The sequence below is a fragment of the Dendrobates tinctorius genome, unplaced genomic scaffold, assembly GCF_039654945.1.
Source record: "Dendrobates tinctorius isolate UK_male_01 unplaced genomic scaffold, ASM3965494v1 ptg000157l, whole genome shotgun sequence".
Lineage (NCBI taxonomy): Eukaryota > Metazoa > Chordata > Amphibia > Anura > Dendrobatidae > Dendrobates > Dendrobates tinctorius.
Genome location: NW_027361824.1, coordinates 10,440,339 through 10,459,691, shown reverse-complemented (window position 1 = coordinate 10,459,691; position 19,353 = coordinate 10,440,339). Strand labels below are relative to the sequence as shown.

The following is a 19,353-nucleotide window of genomic DNA, read 5'->3' as shown; positions in this document are numbered from 1 at the left end:
TAATGAGTGATTCCCTACTAAAATCTAAGAAGGGACTGGATGCCTTTCTTGAAAAGTATAATATTACAGGGTATATGCACTAGTTTCCTTAATATTGCGTTGATCCAGGGAGCTAGTCTGATTGCCGTATGTGGAGTCGGGAAGGAATTTTTTTCCCCCAATGTGAAGCTTACTGTTTGCCACATGGGTTTTTTTTGCCTTCCTCTGGATCAACATGTTAGGGCAAGTTAGGATAGGATATGGGTTGAACTAGATGGACTTAAAGTCTCCCTTCAACCTTAATAACTATGTTACTATGTTACTAATAGTTTTTCAAGCTAAAGACACTAACAAAACATTCATTAAGATGAGGCATCTTTTGAGTCTTCCCACTGACTTCTATTGTTTAGTAGAAATGGACCTGCCTAAAAAAAACAAAAACTAACGTTGTGCTCACATGCCCTTAAGAGTTAGGATACACATTTGTTATTGATGTTGGAGGATCGGACTTTCAGGGTGGAGGAACCATGCACTGGGACATAAAAATCTGTTTTTGACCACTGGAGCCAGCACAACCTGATATGGAAAAAACACCGGTGGCCAACACAATCCTGGCCAAACGTTTTGAGAATGACACAAGTATTTTTTTTCACATTTTGCCTCTTCAGTGTTTTCGTTCTTTTTTTAGTCAGATTTTTCACCTGACAAATACATGAATTTTCTGTAAAGTCTCAATATTCCCGCTGCTGCCCCTTAAGGCCTCATCACACACAGCAATATTGCCAGCGAGATCGCTGATTTTATGACGCCACAGCGATCTTACCAGCGATATCGCTGTGTGTGACGGGGATCAGCGACCGGCCCCCCTGCCGAGTATCGCTGATCGCGCTTAATCGTCCTGGGCCATTTTTTGATCGTTGGTCTCCTGCTGGCCAGCACCCATTACTGCGTGTGGCAGCGAGAGACCAGCGATCAGCGACGCTGGTTTCCAATGTAAACAGCGGGTATCTAAGAGCCGCACGGCTCTTGGATACCCGCTGCTTACATTGGAAACCAGCTTGCTCGCTGGTCCTGATCGCTGGAGGGGCTGCCTGTGTGACAGCTCACCAGTGATCAGCCTAACGATGTCCCAGCGATCCCATCCATGTTGGATCGTTGGTGGGATCGCTGGGACATCGTTATGTGTAAAGGGGCCTTTATTCTCCAGACGTCTGTCCTTTGCCTCAGCAAATTGGTATTGGCTTTTGGGCACATCCTGACTGATGTCTTATCAGTACTCAGAGGTTATCACAAGTTTTGTGTTTGTTGCTTTTTGAGGATTGACAATAGTTTCTCGATCATATTGAGATTTGGGGAGTTTTCTGGCCATGGGCTTTCTCACCAAGCCACTTTTACCTTGTTGCATAGTAGCCATCATGTTGGAAAAAGAATCATCACCACTTTGTAATGGATGATGGGAGAAATTGCTCTTGGAAGAGGTTTAGATCCAACTCTTTATTCATGGCCGTGATCTTAGGAAAAATTGTGAGTGACCTCCTCCATGGATGAGAAGCCCCCACACAAGAATGGTCTCAGGATGCTTTACTATTGGCAGACAGATGACTCGTGGTAGAAAAGGCGTTTGAAGACATCAAGAAGGCCAGCAAAGAAGCCAGTTCTCTTCAAGAAAAACTTCAAAGACAGACTGATTTTCTGCAATAAGTGCAGGGTTTGGACTGCACAGGATTATTTTCTCTGATGAAGTCCCTTTAGAATGTTTGGGACATTTGGAAGAATTAAAGTCCAGAGAAGGAAAGCTGGGCCCTAACTTGAGTCCTGTGCCATGCAACAGTAAAGTGTCCTGAGGCCACTTACGTGTAAGGGTTTCTCGTCCATGGCGGGGGCTCACTCACAATTCTCCCTATGAACACGACCATCAATACAGAATGGGATCTAAACCTCTGCCATGACAACTTATTCCATCATCCAGGAGCAATTTTGGTGACGAATAATGCTTTTTAGCATGATGGAAACCATGTAACAAGGCAAAAAAGAAACAAAACTTGTGTCAGTCTCAAAACCTTAGGCCATGACTTAACCCCATCCAAAAGTTTCTCAGATCTTAGCTTCCTGGACCTCTATGAGTATGACATTGTTGAGGGTGGACTATTGGGGTAAACTTTATGGTCTCCAAATACACTAGATATTGACACGACGGGCCAACCATTTCATGTGTTTTGGGGCCTCCAGACTCCATCTTGACACATAATTTTTGAGGAAAAAATGATTGGGCCATTAGTATTTTCCATGCCATCCTTTTGTTTTCAGCTGATAAGTTGCTTGCCGAGCTGTCTGATTGCGGCATTCTACTCTCACCTTGTGGAAAACTCATGAAGCTCTTTGAGTCTGGAGAAATAGTTGTGGTTCAGCCGACAGCTATCTCAATCTCATGTGTCTGGCCAGCTTTAGTCATTGAATTGTGGTGCTCGTGACGAACATTTTCTCATTGCTTCCACATTCTCCGAATGCATTTGCTGAACACTTCATCTCGGATCCCGTATATAAGAGGACTGAGGAGTCGAGGCAAACACATAAAAATCAGGAAATTGAAAACAATTAAAATAATGACATACTCTCCATTGTATGACTCTGTGATCGAGGTGGTCAAGGATAGGAGACACAGTAGCAGCTGAATGGCATGAAGCATAAGGGTTTGACTGGCCTTTGACGCGGAAGAACTCTTAGAATTAGTCTTCCGAGCTATGACGATGACTCTGATGTAGGTGAAAAGAATGACGAGAGCCACCAGAATTAGGCTACTGATGGAGGAGACGGACCTTATGCTGGCCTGCAGAGGTTGTACTATGAGGGATTCCTGCCTGCATAGGAGATCTTGGAAGAAAAAACTCCTCTCAACCGATACAATCAAGACGATAAAATCAGCAATGTTAGGAAGCAGTCCAACAAACCACATGACTGCAATGATGAAGTAGGATCTTTCAGTTGTACAAAACATGACATGTCTCAAAGGGAAACAGATGGCTATGTAACGCTCCAAAGCCATGATGGCAAGGTTATAGGGAGTCACCTTGAAGGTAGCAGCGGCAAGAGTGACCATGACGTAGCAGATGGTCATCGGGATGTATATAGCATATGTGTAGAACACAGAGAGGAAGATCCCCGTAATTACATACAATGCATCATTGATGAGCATGTGGGCAAAGAGGACATATCGAGGGTTCTCCTGGACGTGAGGTGTGGTGAAGTAGACAATCAGAAGAACGACAATGAAGTAGACGAAGAAGCAGAAGAATAAGAATGTTAGGAGAAAAAATATCGTCTTCAGAGCCTCGTACGCCCTAGTGTCTTGGAGGTTTAGCTGGATCATGTAAGAATCGATGCTTGTTATATTCATGCTGAGTCTGGAGAAACGATTAGAGGTTGAACCTTTCACACTAGAAAAAAACATAAAACTTTGTTTTTCGTAAGTCAAAACATTCAAAGCAATTCTCCTGATCAGAGGGCCTAGACGATTTCCCTGCCTGGGCAAAACCTGCGATAAACTGTAAAGATCCATATATAACAGTTTATTTCACGTAACGTCTTCAACCTTAAACCCTCTCCCACCGTGAACATGTTCCAATACTACAACTTTGGTACCTCAAACCATTGGTGATATGCTCAAAAACAAAACTTATTTATGGCATTGTATGGATCTTTAATAAGATTGACAGACAGGACCACTAAAGTCTCACCAAGGTCCTGGTGCCCAAGGAGGGCCAAAAAAGACACCAGTCTAATAAAAGACACTTAGGAGACCTAGACTCGATTGTAGATTTTAGAATGGAGGTCAAGAGCTTTATGTGACACTTTTAGATTGAACATTGAATCTTTTTGAAGCTATAAAAATTGAAGAGAAATTAAAAAGAACATTTCACCACATTTTTCATGATGAAATGGACCCACAATGTAATAGTGGCGCTGAAGAATGGAATAAAACGTGTTAGTTCATGAACCAGGAAGCTCAGGATTCTCACTACTGTTTACATATCAATCAATGAAATATTAATAAAATATACGGAATTAAATATAAATTTGCTCTGATACATATCAAAGCATGCTTGTCAGACTTTACTATATTTTCTCAGTTCATGAACCAGGAAGTCCAGTCTGAGCGATGCTATAGATCCCAACCAGATAAGCTGATGATACTGGATTTAAAATAAATATACAATCATGCATGTATACAGTAGCAATGTGCATCCTGAGCTTTCTAGTTCATGTACAGAATGCCAGATATAAAACAAACTACCACACATGTATTGTTATTTACCAGGGTACATTTATATTCTATTCATGGCCAATGGGTACAATTATGAATTTCATTGTGTAATGTATCTGGTCCAGATCTATACCATTGTTCATCCTGAACTTACTGGTTGAGCTCTGACCTCTGGGCGTACAGTTGGGGAAGGGTCAGTAAAGCAGAGCTGACAGTGCCGTTAGAGGAGGACAGCTGATAGAAGGGTTTGTAACATGACACAGCTAAACTCAGTTGTGCTGGTCCTCTCCCACATCAACCTTTATCTGAAAGGTGTTAGCCATCTGTGGTCTATACCCAGCACTGTCTAATAATACAGGAGGTGAGACCAGGAGATCAGTTCTGTATCCTTACATCTCACACATTGAGAAGCCTAAGATATGGTGGGGGTGTATTCTCTCTATAGGATGTTGCTGCTTGCTTGTGATTGGGCAGCTCATACAGGGGGAAGAAGTACGCACCCCCAGAGAAAACTATCTGATATTCACTAGGAATTTAAAAAAAGTTTATTCATTATGTGCCAATATTTTGATTGTTAATATCTTCGCAATGGAGCGGCGAAATAAAAAAATAAAAGTAAAACAAAAACATCTTGTGTCCTTTCCTACATGAAAAGTTGTGTGAAAACAAACTTTTTTTGTTTTTATTTTATGATGACCTCTGTAATTTGCAAAGGAACCTAAGAGCAAGTTGTCATGATCCATTTTTGGATTTGTGGCAGATCTGAATTCTCACATATAAACTTTTTTCTTTTCTGGCCATCGGTGGTTAATGTCTGTTTTTCCCCCCGGTGGCCACTGGTGTAATTACTGAATTTGCTGATGCTTTATAGCAGAAAGCTAAATGTTGTATTTTTGTTCCTTTTACTGTCTATCTATCCTTACCTTGTGTTGTATTAGTGCAGCGGTGGGACCAGTGTCCTCACTTGCCAATTCCCTACTTAGGGATAGGTGCAGGGCAAGCGAGGGCTAAGGTATCCTGCTCGGCGACAGGTTGAAAGAACCTGTATAGGGACGCTAGTAAGAGCAGGGCACATCCTCAGGAGTGCAGGAGGTGTCCATTTCCCTGTTCCCTATCGCAGGGCCCACCATTGTAATTGTGCGCCCGGTGTTTCCTTGTTTGATTGCTGTTTGGTGACCGACCAATCGTTGGGTCGTCTCGCACTGGTCAGTCACTCCGTAACATAAGTGTTCACTTTCATGTAAACCTATCACTGGAAAAATGAAACGCTACACAGTTTCTAAGTCAGTGGACTTATGGAACAGTTCATTGATGTTTTTGTAAGGTCTTCAGACTCTGCCCACTGAAACGGACTCACAGCTATTCAATCTCCGCATGCTCAGCCTGACTGAGCTGCAGCTTGTAGAGAGCAGCGGGAGATCTCAGCAGGGAGGAGAGACCTTGAAAAACTGCCAATAAGGCAGAGATAAAATTGAAACTTTCAAAAAGGATAACACAGCCATTCTGACATGGATGGACATTGGTCTCATCAGGTCTAAGAAATCCATTTAGGGAGATATATAGTATTTATTGTGAAATCTGGTGACTGATCCACCTTAAAGAAGTTATCCATCATGTCCCATCCATATGTTCATTCTCACAAGCACATGTTATTCACTACAGGCACCTATTCACACACGTTTATAAGATAAGCTCATGCCTATGCATTAAATACAAGTTAAATACAGTATATCACACACAAACATTAATACATACAAATGGAAATTATGGTCACATGTATATTGTAGATGCATATGCGCAAGAATTGTTTTCTCTTCTCCTTCCCACATTCAGAACTGTAGCAGTCATAACTTTACAGTTTTTAGCAAACATCAACTTTTTTTTTAGACCAGCTGTAATTTTTCGGCACCATGTTACCACACAGTTACTTTTATATGAACTTTTATTTTGGGTTAAATGTAGAAAAAGAGAACATTATGCTTGTAAAGTAAAAGAATACTGTTTAACTCTTTTGGTAGAGTATGCTCTCATACACAACAGTGTAGTCTGTGGCTCACTATTAGAGTTTCTGCCATCCGTGCCAAGACTAGAAATTCAGGTTGTATTTGAAAAGCTATTTTTTTAATTCCAATTTTGGATGTTGAAATTTTAAATTTGAAAAAAAGAAAATTCAAAGGTTTTATTGCTGAGACTTGAAACAATTTTTGCAATTTTTTCCTTTGTTATCAAAGACCAGATATAAGAATGAGTTCACCCCAGTTTCCTGCTTCTTGAGCACTGCAATGTGCAGAGACTACACAGGACATGTGCTGAGACTACCATGTGCCGAGTATATAGAGAAACCAACATAAGTATCAGCACGATTCAGCTTTCTACAGAACCTGGTGAAGGTGAATCGGCTGCTCATGTAGTGTGTCCGCCACTGCTCTATATACCCCAGGTCTCTGCCACCAGACCCTCATTGATTTTATTTCCTGACTCTTTACCAAAATACGTAAAGTTATTCCTAACTATAAGGACAGTAACAGTAAGTCTTACAATATTACGGCACAACATATAAAGTCACGGCTTTTACCAAAGTCTTACCGACATTGTGCTTTCCAACAGAACCAGTTACAAAACATTTCATAGAACTGTTCTAATATTAATAATGTTTTTTTTAAAGTGCTCCAACTCCATAGCAAATTTTTAATATGCAAATGCAAATATAAAAGACCAAGTGAGCGACAGGGTAAAACATCCTGCCCCAAGAGATCACATGGTACAAGGTAAAAGGGAAGGTGGCCATCAGGGTAGAAGCTGCCCATAGGGCAGTAGGGTTATTGTAGGATTGCTTGAAGAGATGGGTTCCTGGGCTTTCTTTGCAGATGATTGTGACCAGCTAGGGCAATACGTTCCAAAGTGTCAGGAAAGTATGGGAGAAATCTCAGAGGTGACTTTTTTTATGACCAGGAAGGTGGAGAACAGAGAAGGCCTTATGAGAACCATTGATTGCGTGTGTGTAGGTGGTAGGAGATTAAGTCAGACTTGTACAGATGGGACAGCCATTTACTGTAATAAGTCATTGGGCAATAGATAGACAGAGAAGGGGGAAAAGAGGAGTAATGAAGGGAAAGGTAAGGTAGAGGCAGATTTGAGGTTGAATTGGAGGTGCAAAAGATGGGAGGTTGCAGAGAAGAATGTTGCAGTAGTCTAGATGGAAGATGATGAGGGAATTTGGTAAAAATTTTCTTGACTCAAGTCTGAGAAAAGAGCAAACTCTAGAAATATCATTAACTTGGAGGCGAAAAGGTGGCGCTTCATTTGTAGGACAAGTTACCATTATTTGTAGGACAAGTTACCCCAATGCGTCCAACATAGGACACTGCAGAAAATATAGAGCCATTACAGTGTCTGGCCTATGGAGATGGTAGAAAGTTAATGAATTCAGTTTCTGTATGTTGAGCATTCGAAAGGAGGATATATGTAATTGATACTCTAGGACTTTGCACAGCAGAGAGGGGACATCTAAGCACAGAATATGTTTTATTATTGCTTCTAGGGGTGTAAGAAAGACAAAATGCACCTATCTGACCTAGAAGATGTTGGAAAATCTATCATGCATCGTGTGCTATGTGAATGTGTCATATTTTGAGAAATTTTTGGCACCAACCACCAGCTCGTTTGGTAACCATAAGATACATCAAATGGCAAAACTGCCCCTATTGCAGCTGCTGAGATCTTTCTGATTGCTAATCACTTACCAGACACAGAAGACTTTTCTTGCTTTTCCCCTTTCAGTTGTATAACTGCTCTGTCTTGTCCATACCAGGGGACATCATTAATACTGGGAATGTGAGGATATACGGCAGATCCTCCAATACCTCCCTTAACACAACTCCTATATATCATCGCCAGGTGTCCCGGAGGGCACGGCTGTTATAACAGTCGACTAGATTCATAGACCTCTAAATTAACAGGACCAAATGACGTTAATTAGCATTTTCCTGGGATTTGAAGGTCATCACTGAGCACATTGCATCAGGCCATTAGTTTATAATAATTAAAAATAATTACTTGCCAAATCTGGTGTAGGAGAAAAGAAGGGTCACCATTAGGGATCAGCAAGCCAGAAATGAAAAGTTCAGGGCTCGTACAAGACACCTTGTGTCTGGTACCGTACCCCAAACACTGACTTTTACTGGAAGTTTGGTTTATTGTTGAGGTTCAGATGCCAAATAAAGTTTGTTGAAAGGCTGCAGTGCAACTAATCAACAAGCCATCACAGTCATGTAAAGTATCGACATGGCTATGATTGGCTGACACACTATGTGGTGCCCGTGAGGTTTCAGTCGCCACAGTGGTATTGCACCTCAACCAGAGGTGTAGTATCCCACTATCCAGGCAAGATGGAGACACCTGACCACACTCACACACCTGCATCCCACACACACTTAGAACAGCAGGGCCCAGTGCACCCTCTATAACCCCTGCTTGGTTCATGAAGGGTGTTGGAAGGTGGGTGGAGCTAAGGTTAGAGCGGGAGAACTGTAGGAAGTTAGGACAGTTCCCCTTTGGGGGAGGAAGTGAGAGGACGTGTCAGGAGCAGCTCCTAGTCAGGATGAGCTGCTGGACAGAATAGACTTTAGAGGGAAGATCCCTGAGAGGGAAAAGGGGTTCTCCCAGAGACATGGATGGAGAGTGCTCCCCGTGGGGCTCGTTCCATGCTGATGGGCATCATGGGGGGGAGAATCCAGGTTGCAGATGGGTCTCGGCCCCTAGTCTAGTGGAATGGACATCAGGACTCAGCTAGAAAGCCGACAGCTGGGGCAACTTTAAGGGCCACAGCCAACTACCACAGTTATCTTCTCCGATACGGCAGCTAGAATGGATCAAGGAAATGTAGTGGGTCACGTTGTCCGACAGGATCTGTGGCAGCTAGCCTTGGACACTGACTGTGAGGTGCTGAAAGGGAAGGCAAGTGGAAAGCAGCACTGTGGAGATGGCCAGGGAAGGCACATCTTGAAGGGAGTGTTGGAAAGGTGTACTTCATTTGCCTGGGAGTTGACTGAGCCCCTCACCTGAAGAACACGGCACTGAGGTGGAAATCTGTGTGCACCAGAACTGTGAGTAAAGCTTTGGAACTACACTCCACTGTGTCCTTTGAATTCTTGCTTCAACACTCACTCAGCAATGCTGCATCTACCATCAGCAACCATTGCATCTTTAACCAATCACCACTGCCCTGGGATGACAGCTCTGCCAGTGGAGAGCTATTCCAACACTGCTGCATCCCACCATCGGTCCCAGAGCATCTGCACTGCAGCGCTGGTCACTAATGAACAGATACCACAGGTGGCATCACAAACACTTTATACAAAAACTCTTTACTTCTCATTCCCCTGTAAATACTCCCCTTTTTTGGATGCCCTGGGCCTCGGACCGAGTCACCGCCGCTGTGACACTGCCCCTTTAAGAACCGGCTTGGTACCAAGTTATTCCCACTTGCAATGGCAGGCGCTCCACACATCGTGACCTGGCCTGTATAATGATGAATCATGGGTGCCACTGCCATTCTGTTCTGTTTAGCATAGAATCAGGACGAAGCTGGAGTGAGGGACAGTATTAGGTTGTGTGTGTGTGCCGTTTTCCAAAAAAGCCTCTCTTTGTGCACTCTGCATCTGTGTCTGTGTTAGACATTTGCCTATAACCAATAGATTCCAAACTGAACCTTTTTCTGTTGGAGCGGTGTGCCTAAAACCAATTTTTTTATACTCTGCACCCATGTCTGTGGGAGTAGTGTGCATAAAAAAAATTGTTCTATTCTGTACGTTTGTCTGTGGGAGCACTGTGCCAAAAAGCCTATGTGTGTACTTTGCACGCGTCTCTGTGGGAGTATTCTGAAAAAAGACTGTGTAGGTGTTCTTTGCAAAAAAAGCTTTTGTGGGGGTAATTTGCAAAACTGCCTTGTTGGGGGTACTCCGAAAGCAGCCTGTGTGGGTACTCTGCAAAAGACCCTTTTTTAAAATACTATTTTTTTGTGTTTCACTTTAACCCCTTTACTCCCAAGGGTGGTTTGCAAATTAGTGCCTGGGCTCATTTTTACAATTCTGACCACTGTCCCTTTATGAGGTAATAACTCTGGAACGCTTCCATGGATTCCAGTGATTCTGACAATGTTTTCTCGTGACATATTGTCCTTCATGTTAGTGGTAAAATTTAATTCATATAACTTGCGTTTATTTGCGAAAAAAATGGAAATTTGGCGAAAATCTTGAAAATTTTGCAATTTTCCAACTTTGAATTTTTATGCTATTATATCACAGAGATATGGCACTCAAAAAACTTAATAAGTAACATTTCCCACATGTTTACTCTCCATCAGCACAATTTGGGAAGCAAAATTTTTTTTTGTTAGGAAGTTATAAGGGTTAAAAGTTGACCAGCGATTTCTCATTTTTACAGCACAATTTTATTTTTATGGACCACATCACATTTGAAGTCACTTTGAGGGGTCTATATGATAGAAAATGCCCAAATGTGACACCATTCTAAAAACTGCACCCCTCAAGGTGCTCAAAACCTGATTCAAGAAGTTTATTAACCCTTCAGGTGCTTCACAGGAATTTTCTGAATGTTTAAAAAAATGAACATTTAACTTTTTTTCACCAAAAAAATTACTTCAGATTCAATTTTTTTATTTTACCAAGGGTAACAGGAGAAATTGGACTGCAAAAGTTATTGTTCAATTTGTCCTGAGTACGCTGATACCTGATATGTGGGGGGGGAACCACTGTTTGGGCGCATGGCAGAGCTCGGAAGGGAAGGAGCACCGTTTGACTTTTTCACTGCAAAAATTGGCTGGAATTCAGATCGGATGCCATGTCAAGTTTGGAGAGCTCCTGATGTACCTAAACAGTGGAAACCCCCCACAAGTGTCCCCATTTTGGAAACTAGACCACCCAAGGAACGTATCTAGATATGTGGTGAGCAATTTGAACCCCCAAGGGCTTCACAGAAGTTTATAACGTACAGCGGTACAATTAAAAAATCATATTTTTTCCACAAAAATGATCTTTTCACCCCCAATTGTTATTTTCCCAAGAGTAACAGGACCCCAAAAGTTATTGTGCAATTTGTCCTGAGTACGCTGATACCCCATATGTGGGGGTAAACCACTATTTGGGCGCATGGCAGAGCTCAGAAGGGAAGCAGCGCCATTTGACTTTTTTGGCTGGAATTGAGATCAGACGCCATGTCACGTTTGGAAAGCCCCTGATGTACCAAAACAGTGGAAACCCCCCAATTCTAACTCCAACCCTAACCCCAACACACCCCTAGCCCTAACCCTAGCCCTAATGGGAAAATGGGCTGTCATACGCTAAAAGACGCTTTTTATTGCAAAAATAGTTTATGCATCACCACATTTTGAGAGCTATAATTTTTCCATATTTTAACCCACCGAGTCATGTGAGGTCTTATTTTTTGCGGGACGAGTTGACGTTTTTATTGGTGCCATGTTCAGGCACATTACATTTTTTGATCGCTTTTTATTCCGATTTTTGGGACGCAGAATGAACAAAAACCAGCATTTCAAGAATTTCCTTTGGGGGGTGCGTTTACACCGTTCCGCGTGCGGTAAAATTGATAAAGCGGTTTTATTCTTCGGGTCAGTACGATTACAGTGATACCTCATTTATGTCTTTTTTTATGTTTTGGCGCTTTTATGCAATGAAAGCAATTTTATATAAAAAATAATTATTTTTGCATCGCTTTATTCTGTGAGCTATAGCTTTTTAATTGTTTCGCTGATGATGCTGTGTGGTGGCTCGTTTTTTGTGGGACAAGATGCCGTTTTCAACGGTGCCATGGTTATTTATATCCGTCTTTTTGATCGTGCGTTATTGCAATTTTTTTCGGCGGTATGATGATAAAGCTTTATTGCTTCGTTTTTTATTTTTATTTTTTAAGGGGTTCAATAAAGGGGTTAACTAGTGGGACAGATTTATAGGGTGGGTCGTTTCGGATGCGGCGATACCAAATATGTGTACTTTTATTGTTTTTTTTCTTATTTTCAAAAAATGAATTTATTAGGGAATATTTTTTTTTTTTAATTTACCAATTTTTTATAAATTTTATTTTTACAGCCTGTCCTATGAATAGATTATCTCATGTATTGATATGCATCAGTGGACATTTTTCTTATATTACAGTTTGCCTATGGAAGGGTACTGCCTTACATTACAGTCTGCTTACGGTGAGCTGCATTATACTATAGAGTCTGCCTATGGGGGGGCTGCATTATACTATATTGAGGACTATCTGGTGTATTATGCTAGATTGAGGCTATCTAGAGGGCCATCATACAGTGTGGGGATTATAGTGACGGGGCCATCATACAGTGTTGGAGCCATCAAAAAGTTTGGGGGATAGTAAGGGGTCAGTATATATACAGTGAGGGGGCATTATGCTGTGTATAAGAGAGCATCATACTGTGTATAGGAGAGCTGTACAGGGGGGCACTCTGTACATTATTAAAGCTGGGTGTCCGTTTGGGACCCGGAGACTCTCTGCCACTATTCACACTAGGTAGGTTTTACCATTAGTGTAGTTACTGTCTCAAATGGGTACACCTTGCCATGGTGGGACAGCTTTATACTTTTTTGATCAAAACAGTGTTTACCATGTACCCTATGTTAATTATTTAACGCACTTGCTTTTTTACTTATTTATTTTCATTAGGGTATATACACACATTGTTTTTTCCTTTGGTTTGTTTAATATGGATCATATCAGACAGTGGTGCTGGATGTTGTGGTATGCTGAGGAAGGTTTTCCACATTTCAGCCATGCCAATCATCCCTTCTGGGGTTGTGCTGGTGCCCAATATGCGTTGATGACTTCCTCTTCCTCTGCCTTCTGCTTTCACAGTGCACACCTGATTTTGTCCATATCATGGTCTTGTAGGGCAGGGATCGCCCGCCTGGAAATGCAGTGGTGGCTGTAAACCATTGTTTGGGAGATGTACAGCTGAACACTTCAATGAAATAGTGTGGAGATGCTCGGTCACACTGATGGTGCTGTCACATCTTCTCTTTGCAGGGAGCCAGGTAGCCCTGTTGCTCTGGAGCAAGAGCAAGAGGCTGAGACTGCAGCAGAAGAGGGAGCAGGAGGAGGCTCAGATTTTTCTTGGTTTTTCAGCTGTGTACTCTACTGCAGCTCGCACTTTGAATTCAGATACCTCAACATGAAGTCAGATACCTCAACATGAAGGTGGTGCTCATGTTAAGAACATCTATGCCTCGGTTCACAGCATGAAAACGATCTGTGTCTTCTTAGTGAGCTCCTCTGAGCTGGCTTTGGTGTGCTCAGTTCATCTGCACAGTGCTCAGTAGCAGCCAACGTACTGACTAGAAGCCAGAAGCGGTGATTTTGGACACAGCTTCCTCTTTTGCTGTGCAGCTAAGCCAGGGTGACCACAACCTCTGCCTCCGAACTGCCCACATCACTAGATGGTCTTGACTCCATGTGAGGTCCAAGACCTCATCATCCCCCAATGCATCATCGCACCTCTCCAGTCGTTCCTTAAATCTGCTGCCCGGCTAATCCACCGTTGCCCTCGCTACTCCTCCTGTTCTCCCCTCTGCAATTTCCTTCATTGACTCCCAATTCATTAAGCCGTCCATAATCTGTCTCTGTCCATATATCTCTGAACTCTTTTCCCGATATTTCCCACATCGTAATCTCCGGTCCTCCCAAGACCTCCCTTCTCTCCTCCACAATCGTACTTTTGTCATCCAATCGCCCCCCATTCTGGGACTCTTCTTTGTGTAATGTCCCCCATTCTGGGCCCCTTCTTTGTGTAATGTCCTCCATTCTGGGCCCCTTCTTTCTATAATGTCCCCCATTCTGGGACTCTTCTTTGTGTAATGTCCCCCATTCTGGGACTCTTCTGTCATGATCCCAGTGCAGGTTTTGACCTGCACGTCAGGGGTTAATGTCTTGAGCTCAATGCAGGCTTTGACCTACACACCTGGGGTTAATTATTGTGGCCTTTCTTTGGTTCAGGCAGAGCTTTTTATTGCCCTGAGATATTCCAATCCCTGTCAGTTATACTTTTGCCTTTGGCATTGTGTGGTGACCCCTGAGTGTGTTTGTGCTGTATTCTGGTTGCTTGATTCCCTGTGTATGACTCGGTCTGTTCTCTGGATATTGCTTTGGATTCTGCTTGGTACCTTCTATGTCTGTTTGGTTTTGACTTCTGCTTGGCCCTGACTATCTGTTCTGTCTCATCCCTGGTACTTTACTGATATCTCTGTGTATGACCTCCGTTTTGCCTGACTCTTGAGTATTTCTGTATAGTGTCCTGCCATCTCTGAAAGCAGGACTCTAAGCCCCGCCCCCTTGCAGTCATGGGACTGTAGGTCCTGTGACTGCTTGCTAAACTTCAGCATCCACAGGTCTTGTGTATCTGTACTTTCAGTCTGTACTTGACCCCGGGCCCCCCTCCAGTGCGGCTGAGTCCCTGCTCAGCAGAGGCTGCACGCTGGCGCTGACAAGATCCTGACATTATAACTGACCGTGAACTTTTTTTTTTCTCTCCTCACTTCTGCAGCATGGAGCCAATGCATGCCTTATCTGAGCAGGTGAATTGCTTGACTCAGTCGCTGCAGAAGCTAAGTTTGGAACACCAAGTGGGTCGCCCTCCCAGGGCTGCGGGGTTACTCGGTACCGGGCCGGTCCCAGCGGGTGGTGTGTCACAGCAGCGGTGACCCGGTCCGTGGCCCTGGGCGCCCAAGTAATGGCGGGATAATGCTTATGGTGGAATGTAGTTAATGGAATAGTTCGTGACGCCACCTGTGGTGTTCGGCAAGTGGGATGTTAGGCCGACGCTGCAGACAGATTCTCTGGGACAGATGGTGTGGTGCAGCAGTGATGTTATAGCCCTCCACAGGCAGGGTTGTTGTTCCAGGGCAGAATAGGTGAAGTGACACTTAGATGGTGTAGTGTCCGGCGCAGGGGATGCAGCAGTGCCAGGTTGGCGGACGCGGGAAAGAATGGAGGACACCAGGGCATGTAGTTCCAAAGCTTTACTCACAGTCTGTAGTGCCCGCTTCCGTGCCGTGTCCTCTGGGTCAAGGACTCAGTCAACCTCCAGGCAAGATGGAAAGCTCCCTTCCAACACTCCGCCAACTTATGTACCTTTTCTAGACGTCTCCTCTATAGCGCCTTTAAGTGTGAAGATCTCCTAGTACTGAGTTACATTGGAGTTCCTGCTATCAGATGTTCCCAAGAACTCTACTTGTACGGCAGATAGCTGTAGCCTGCTTTGGGGACTCCTTACTCCTGAGTCCCGGCTCTCTATCTGTGTTGCTGTTGTGCCACCAAGTCTTAGATGGGAGTAGTGCATTTACAGCCCACTACTCCACCGGTGTCTGCTGCAGAACCATTAGTGTCCATACAACCTCGGGGACCGGGCCCCGGCCTTGCGCTTAGAACTTCTAGGCAGGGTTCTCTCCTAACCCATGTCCTCTGTGTTCCCTTTTCTCCTACGTTCTGCACTTGTCTTTCTCTCTTATGGAAGCTCAGGCTTCAGTTCAACGTCTTTCTCTTTCTTTCCTTTCCCGTGCCAGCAGACCCGGGCCACTCAGGCCTGCTGCAGCACTCCTTCCTCCATCCCTCTTCCAGGGATCCCCATTCCTCTCCGAGTGGCTTCCTCTCTCAGATTCTCCTACTGACTGACCTGTAATCCTAAACCTTCCCACTCTTTTATGTATCCTCAACTCCACCCACCTCCCAGCATGTTTAGTGTTCCGAGCAGGGAACCACCAAAGGTGCTCTGCCTTTCTCTAAGCAAGGAGCTGCAATGTGGTTTTACTGAACTACTCTATTGTGTGGGGTGGGAGTGTTGGAGTGTGGTCAGGAGTTCCCACCTTACCTGGATGGTGGGGCACCACACCTTAGGAGAAGGTGCAGTACCTCTGTGGCAACTGAGCCTCAGGGGCACCACATACCCACCAGTTAAACACAGCACGTCCGCGGGCTGCAAGGCAAACAAAGTTGACAATACAGGAACATACAAAATTTTTGTAATGCTGAATAAACATTTCTTATACTAAACTTCCCAATGTGAGAAGCACTCATTCTTGAACATTGCAAACAATTCTTAATTAACTATCTAAAATTCTAAATCAAAAGTGCAATTTTCAATTCTGTTACTCACTATCACTTCAGTATTCTTCATCAACACATTTCTTTTCATCTCTAGTGCACATTTTCTACTCTCTCTTAACTCTGAGTGACAACCGTAGTGACATTTTCAATTCTTTATTAGTCTCTATCCAAATCTCTCATCTCTTTATTAAAACATTCTATATAAAAGCCATTTACTCTTATAAGACACATCAATATCAAATACTTCACATTAAAATGTTCAATTATTCTTGTAAGTGCGGAACACTGCTCCCAGCCGGGATCTCTTGCAGTGTCCTTTGATGAGGTAGACCTTATCTTTGCAAAGTGTCCTATGTAAAACCAAGAGAGGGCACCTAAAGAGGTGCAACTATTTACAATTACAGTTCTGGACCATTCAGCGTTCATGATCTCTGCAGTTCAATGGAAAGGAGGCTGCCAACAAAACAGGGCAACTCTGGAAAAACATGATGCTCAACCAAAAATAACTTTAAAGCACAACGGTGCAAATACCCTCCTGGGTATCGAGATTAATGATTGTTGTTCCCTCCTGGGGTTCTGGAAGCTGCTGATTGGGAACTGCTACCAGGTGAAATACTTTGGGTATCTGCATCCTATTGCTGGTTGCTTGACAGTTCTTGTGCTCTGGTGCGTGGCCTAGCACTGAGGGATCCCTCAGCTTGTCGGCGTTGATAGGCGACTTCATGGGGACTCGGCAGCCAAGGGATCCCGAGGTCACTATCCCACAGCGACCTAGACTCCTCCAATCCCCGAAGATGCCGAATCGTGCTCGCCTGTTCCAGCCGTACCCTCCTCAGTAGGGACCTCCTCCACTTCCCCATCTCCGACAGTCCAGTGCCCCCAGCCGACTCTTCCAACTGCCCCATTTCGAGTTCCCGCAAGCCTGCCTCTGACAACGTGAAGTCAGGGGGAAACCCATTAGGAGGACCGGGGTATATACCTGGTGCCTCCTGGCGGTGCGGTCTCTGCTCCGGTGCAGGTGTAGTGGCAGTGGATGCTGGTTGATGCGATACCGGGGACAGCGGTGGAGCTAAGGGCAGCTCCGGATCCGCGGGGGTCTCCATAGGGACCTGCGCGGCCACGTCAGGTCCGGACGGGGGCTTCTCCTCCTCCGCTTCAGCTCCCTGGGCGGTGTACAACTCCTCCGGTAGTAGCGGCAAGGAGGGGACAAGGTACGCTGCCGGTAGCATGGCAGCGGTCTTCGGCTCCACAGGGTCTGCCTGGAAGAAGTCCGGTGCAGCAGCGGCGGGTACCGGTGTCGCGGGTACCGCAGGTGTAGGCCCCTCCTGGGCGCGCTGCAGATTCCATATCCATAGCGTTTCATGCCTCAGTTGCAGGCGATGCATTAGCTGGGCAATTTCGTCCATCAGCTGCCGGCGGTCCACCTCCGATACGGGGTTGGAGCCTTCAGCCATGGCGCCGGGGAGATCTGCTTCCCCACACTCCACAGGCCTCCTCCCGTCTCGCTCCAAAATGGCGTTCTGGCAATCTTCTTCCTGCCTCGGCCCCTTTCCCGCCACTGGCTTCTGCCCCTCCTTCTTGGGGTGGCATCTTCTCCCAGCGCCTCCATACCAAGCCAGTAAACGAACCCCTCGGGGGGGTGGACCATATCGCTGTCACGTAGTAATTCAGGCAGGGGAGACCCAAGACTTTTCGCGGTCTTTTCCTAGGATCTCCCATCTCGTCACGCCCTTCTTCTCCAAGCCAACGGCCATTTTTAATGTTCATTTTACAGTCTATTAAATTGGGTCTTCGGCACATTCTCAAAAGTTTTAAGTCCAAGGCACACAGAACCCGATGGCATCGGGTCTCGTCATCCTGTTCGTGACGCCAAGTTTGGGTCGCCCTCCCAGGGCTGCGGAGTTACTCGGTACTAGGCCGGTCCCAGCGGGTGGTGTGTCACAGCAGCGGTGACCAGGTCCGTGGCCCTGGGCGCCCAAGTAATGGCGGGATAATGCTTATGGTGGAATGTAGTTAATGGAATAGTTTGTGACGCCACCTGTGGTGTTCGGCAAGTGGGATGTTAGGCCGACGCTGCAGACAGATCCTCTGGGGCAGATGATGTGGTGCAGCAGTGATGTTATAGCCCTCCACAGGCAGGGCTGTTGTCCCAGGGCAGAATAGGTGGTGACACTTAGATGGTGTAGTGTCCGGCGCAGGGGATGCAGCAGTGCCAGGCTGGCGGACGTGGGAAGGAATGGAGGACACCAGGGCATTTAGTTCCAAAGCTTTACTCACAGTCTGTAGTGCCCGCTTCCGTGCCGTGTCCTCCGGGTCAGGGACTCAGTCAACCTCCAGGCAAGATGGAATGCTCCCTTCCAACACTCCGCCAACTTATGTACCTTTTCTAAACGTCTCCTCTATAGCGCCTTTAAGTGTGAAGATCTCCTAGTACTGAGTTACACTGGAGTTCATCCTATCAGATGTTCCCAAGAACTTTACTTGTACGGCAGACAGCTGTAGCCTGCTTCGGGGACTCCTTACTCCTGAGTCCCGGCTCTCTATCTGTGTTGCTGTTGTGCCCCCAAGTCTTAGATGGGAGTAGTGCATTTACAGCCCACTACTCCACCGGTGTCTGCTGCAGAACCATTAGTGTCCATACAACCTCGGGGACCGAGCCCCGGCCTTGAGCTTAAAACTTCTAGGCAGGGTTCTCTCCTAACCCACGTCTTCTGTGTTCCCGTTTCTCCTAAGTTCCGCACTTGTCTTTCTCTCTTATGGAAGCTCAGGCTTCAGTTCAACGTCTTTCTCTTTCTTTCCTTTCCCGTGCCAGCAGACTCGGGTCACTCAGGCCTGCTGCAGCACTCCTTCCTCCATCCCTCTTCCAGGGATCCCCACTCCTCTCCGAGTGGCTTCCTCTCTCAGACTCTCCTACTGACTGACCTGTAATCCTAAACCTTCCCACTCTTTTATGTATCCTC

General features: G+C 45.1%; 1 protein-coding gene across 1 annotated transcript; it reads right to left on the bottom strand.

Annotated features, from left to right (window-relative positions):
• Positions 1 to 2,461: 2,461 nt before the first annotated feature.
• Positions 2,462 to 3,373, bottom strand: LOC141051483 (odorant receptor 131-2-like). The gene has a single exon (XM_073548405.1). The coding sequence runs from the start codon at positions 3,371 to 3,373 to the stop codon at positions 2,462 to 2,464; it is 912 nt and encodes a 303-aa protein (XP_073404506.1).
• Positions 3,374 to 19,353: the final 15,980 nt, after the last annotated feature.

What these genes read in the sequence shown, in the direction of transcription:
- LOC141051483 (XM_073548405.1), bottom strand. Translation starts at nt 3,373, where the DNA reads ATGAATATAACAAGCATCGATTCTTACATGATCCAGCTAAACCTCCAA.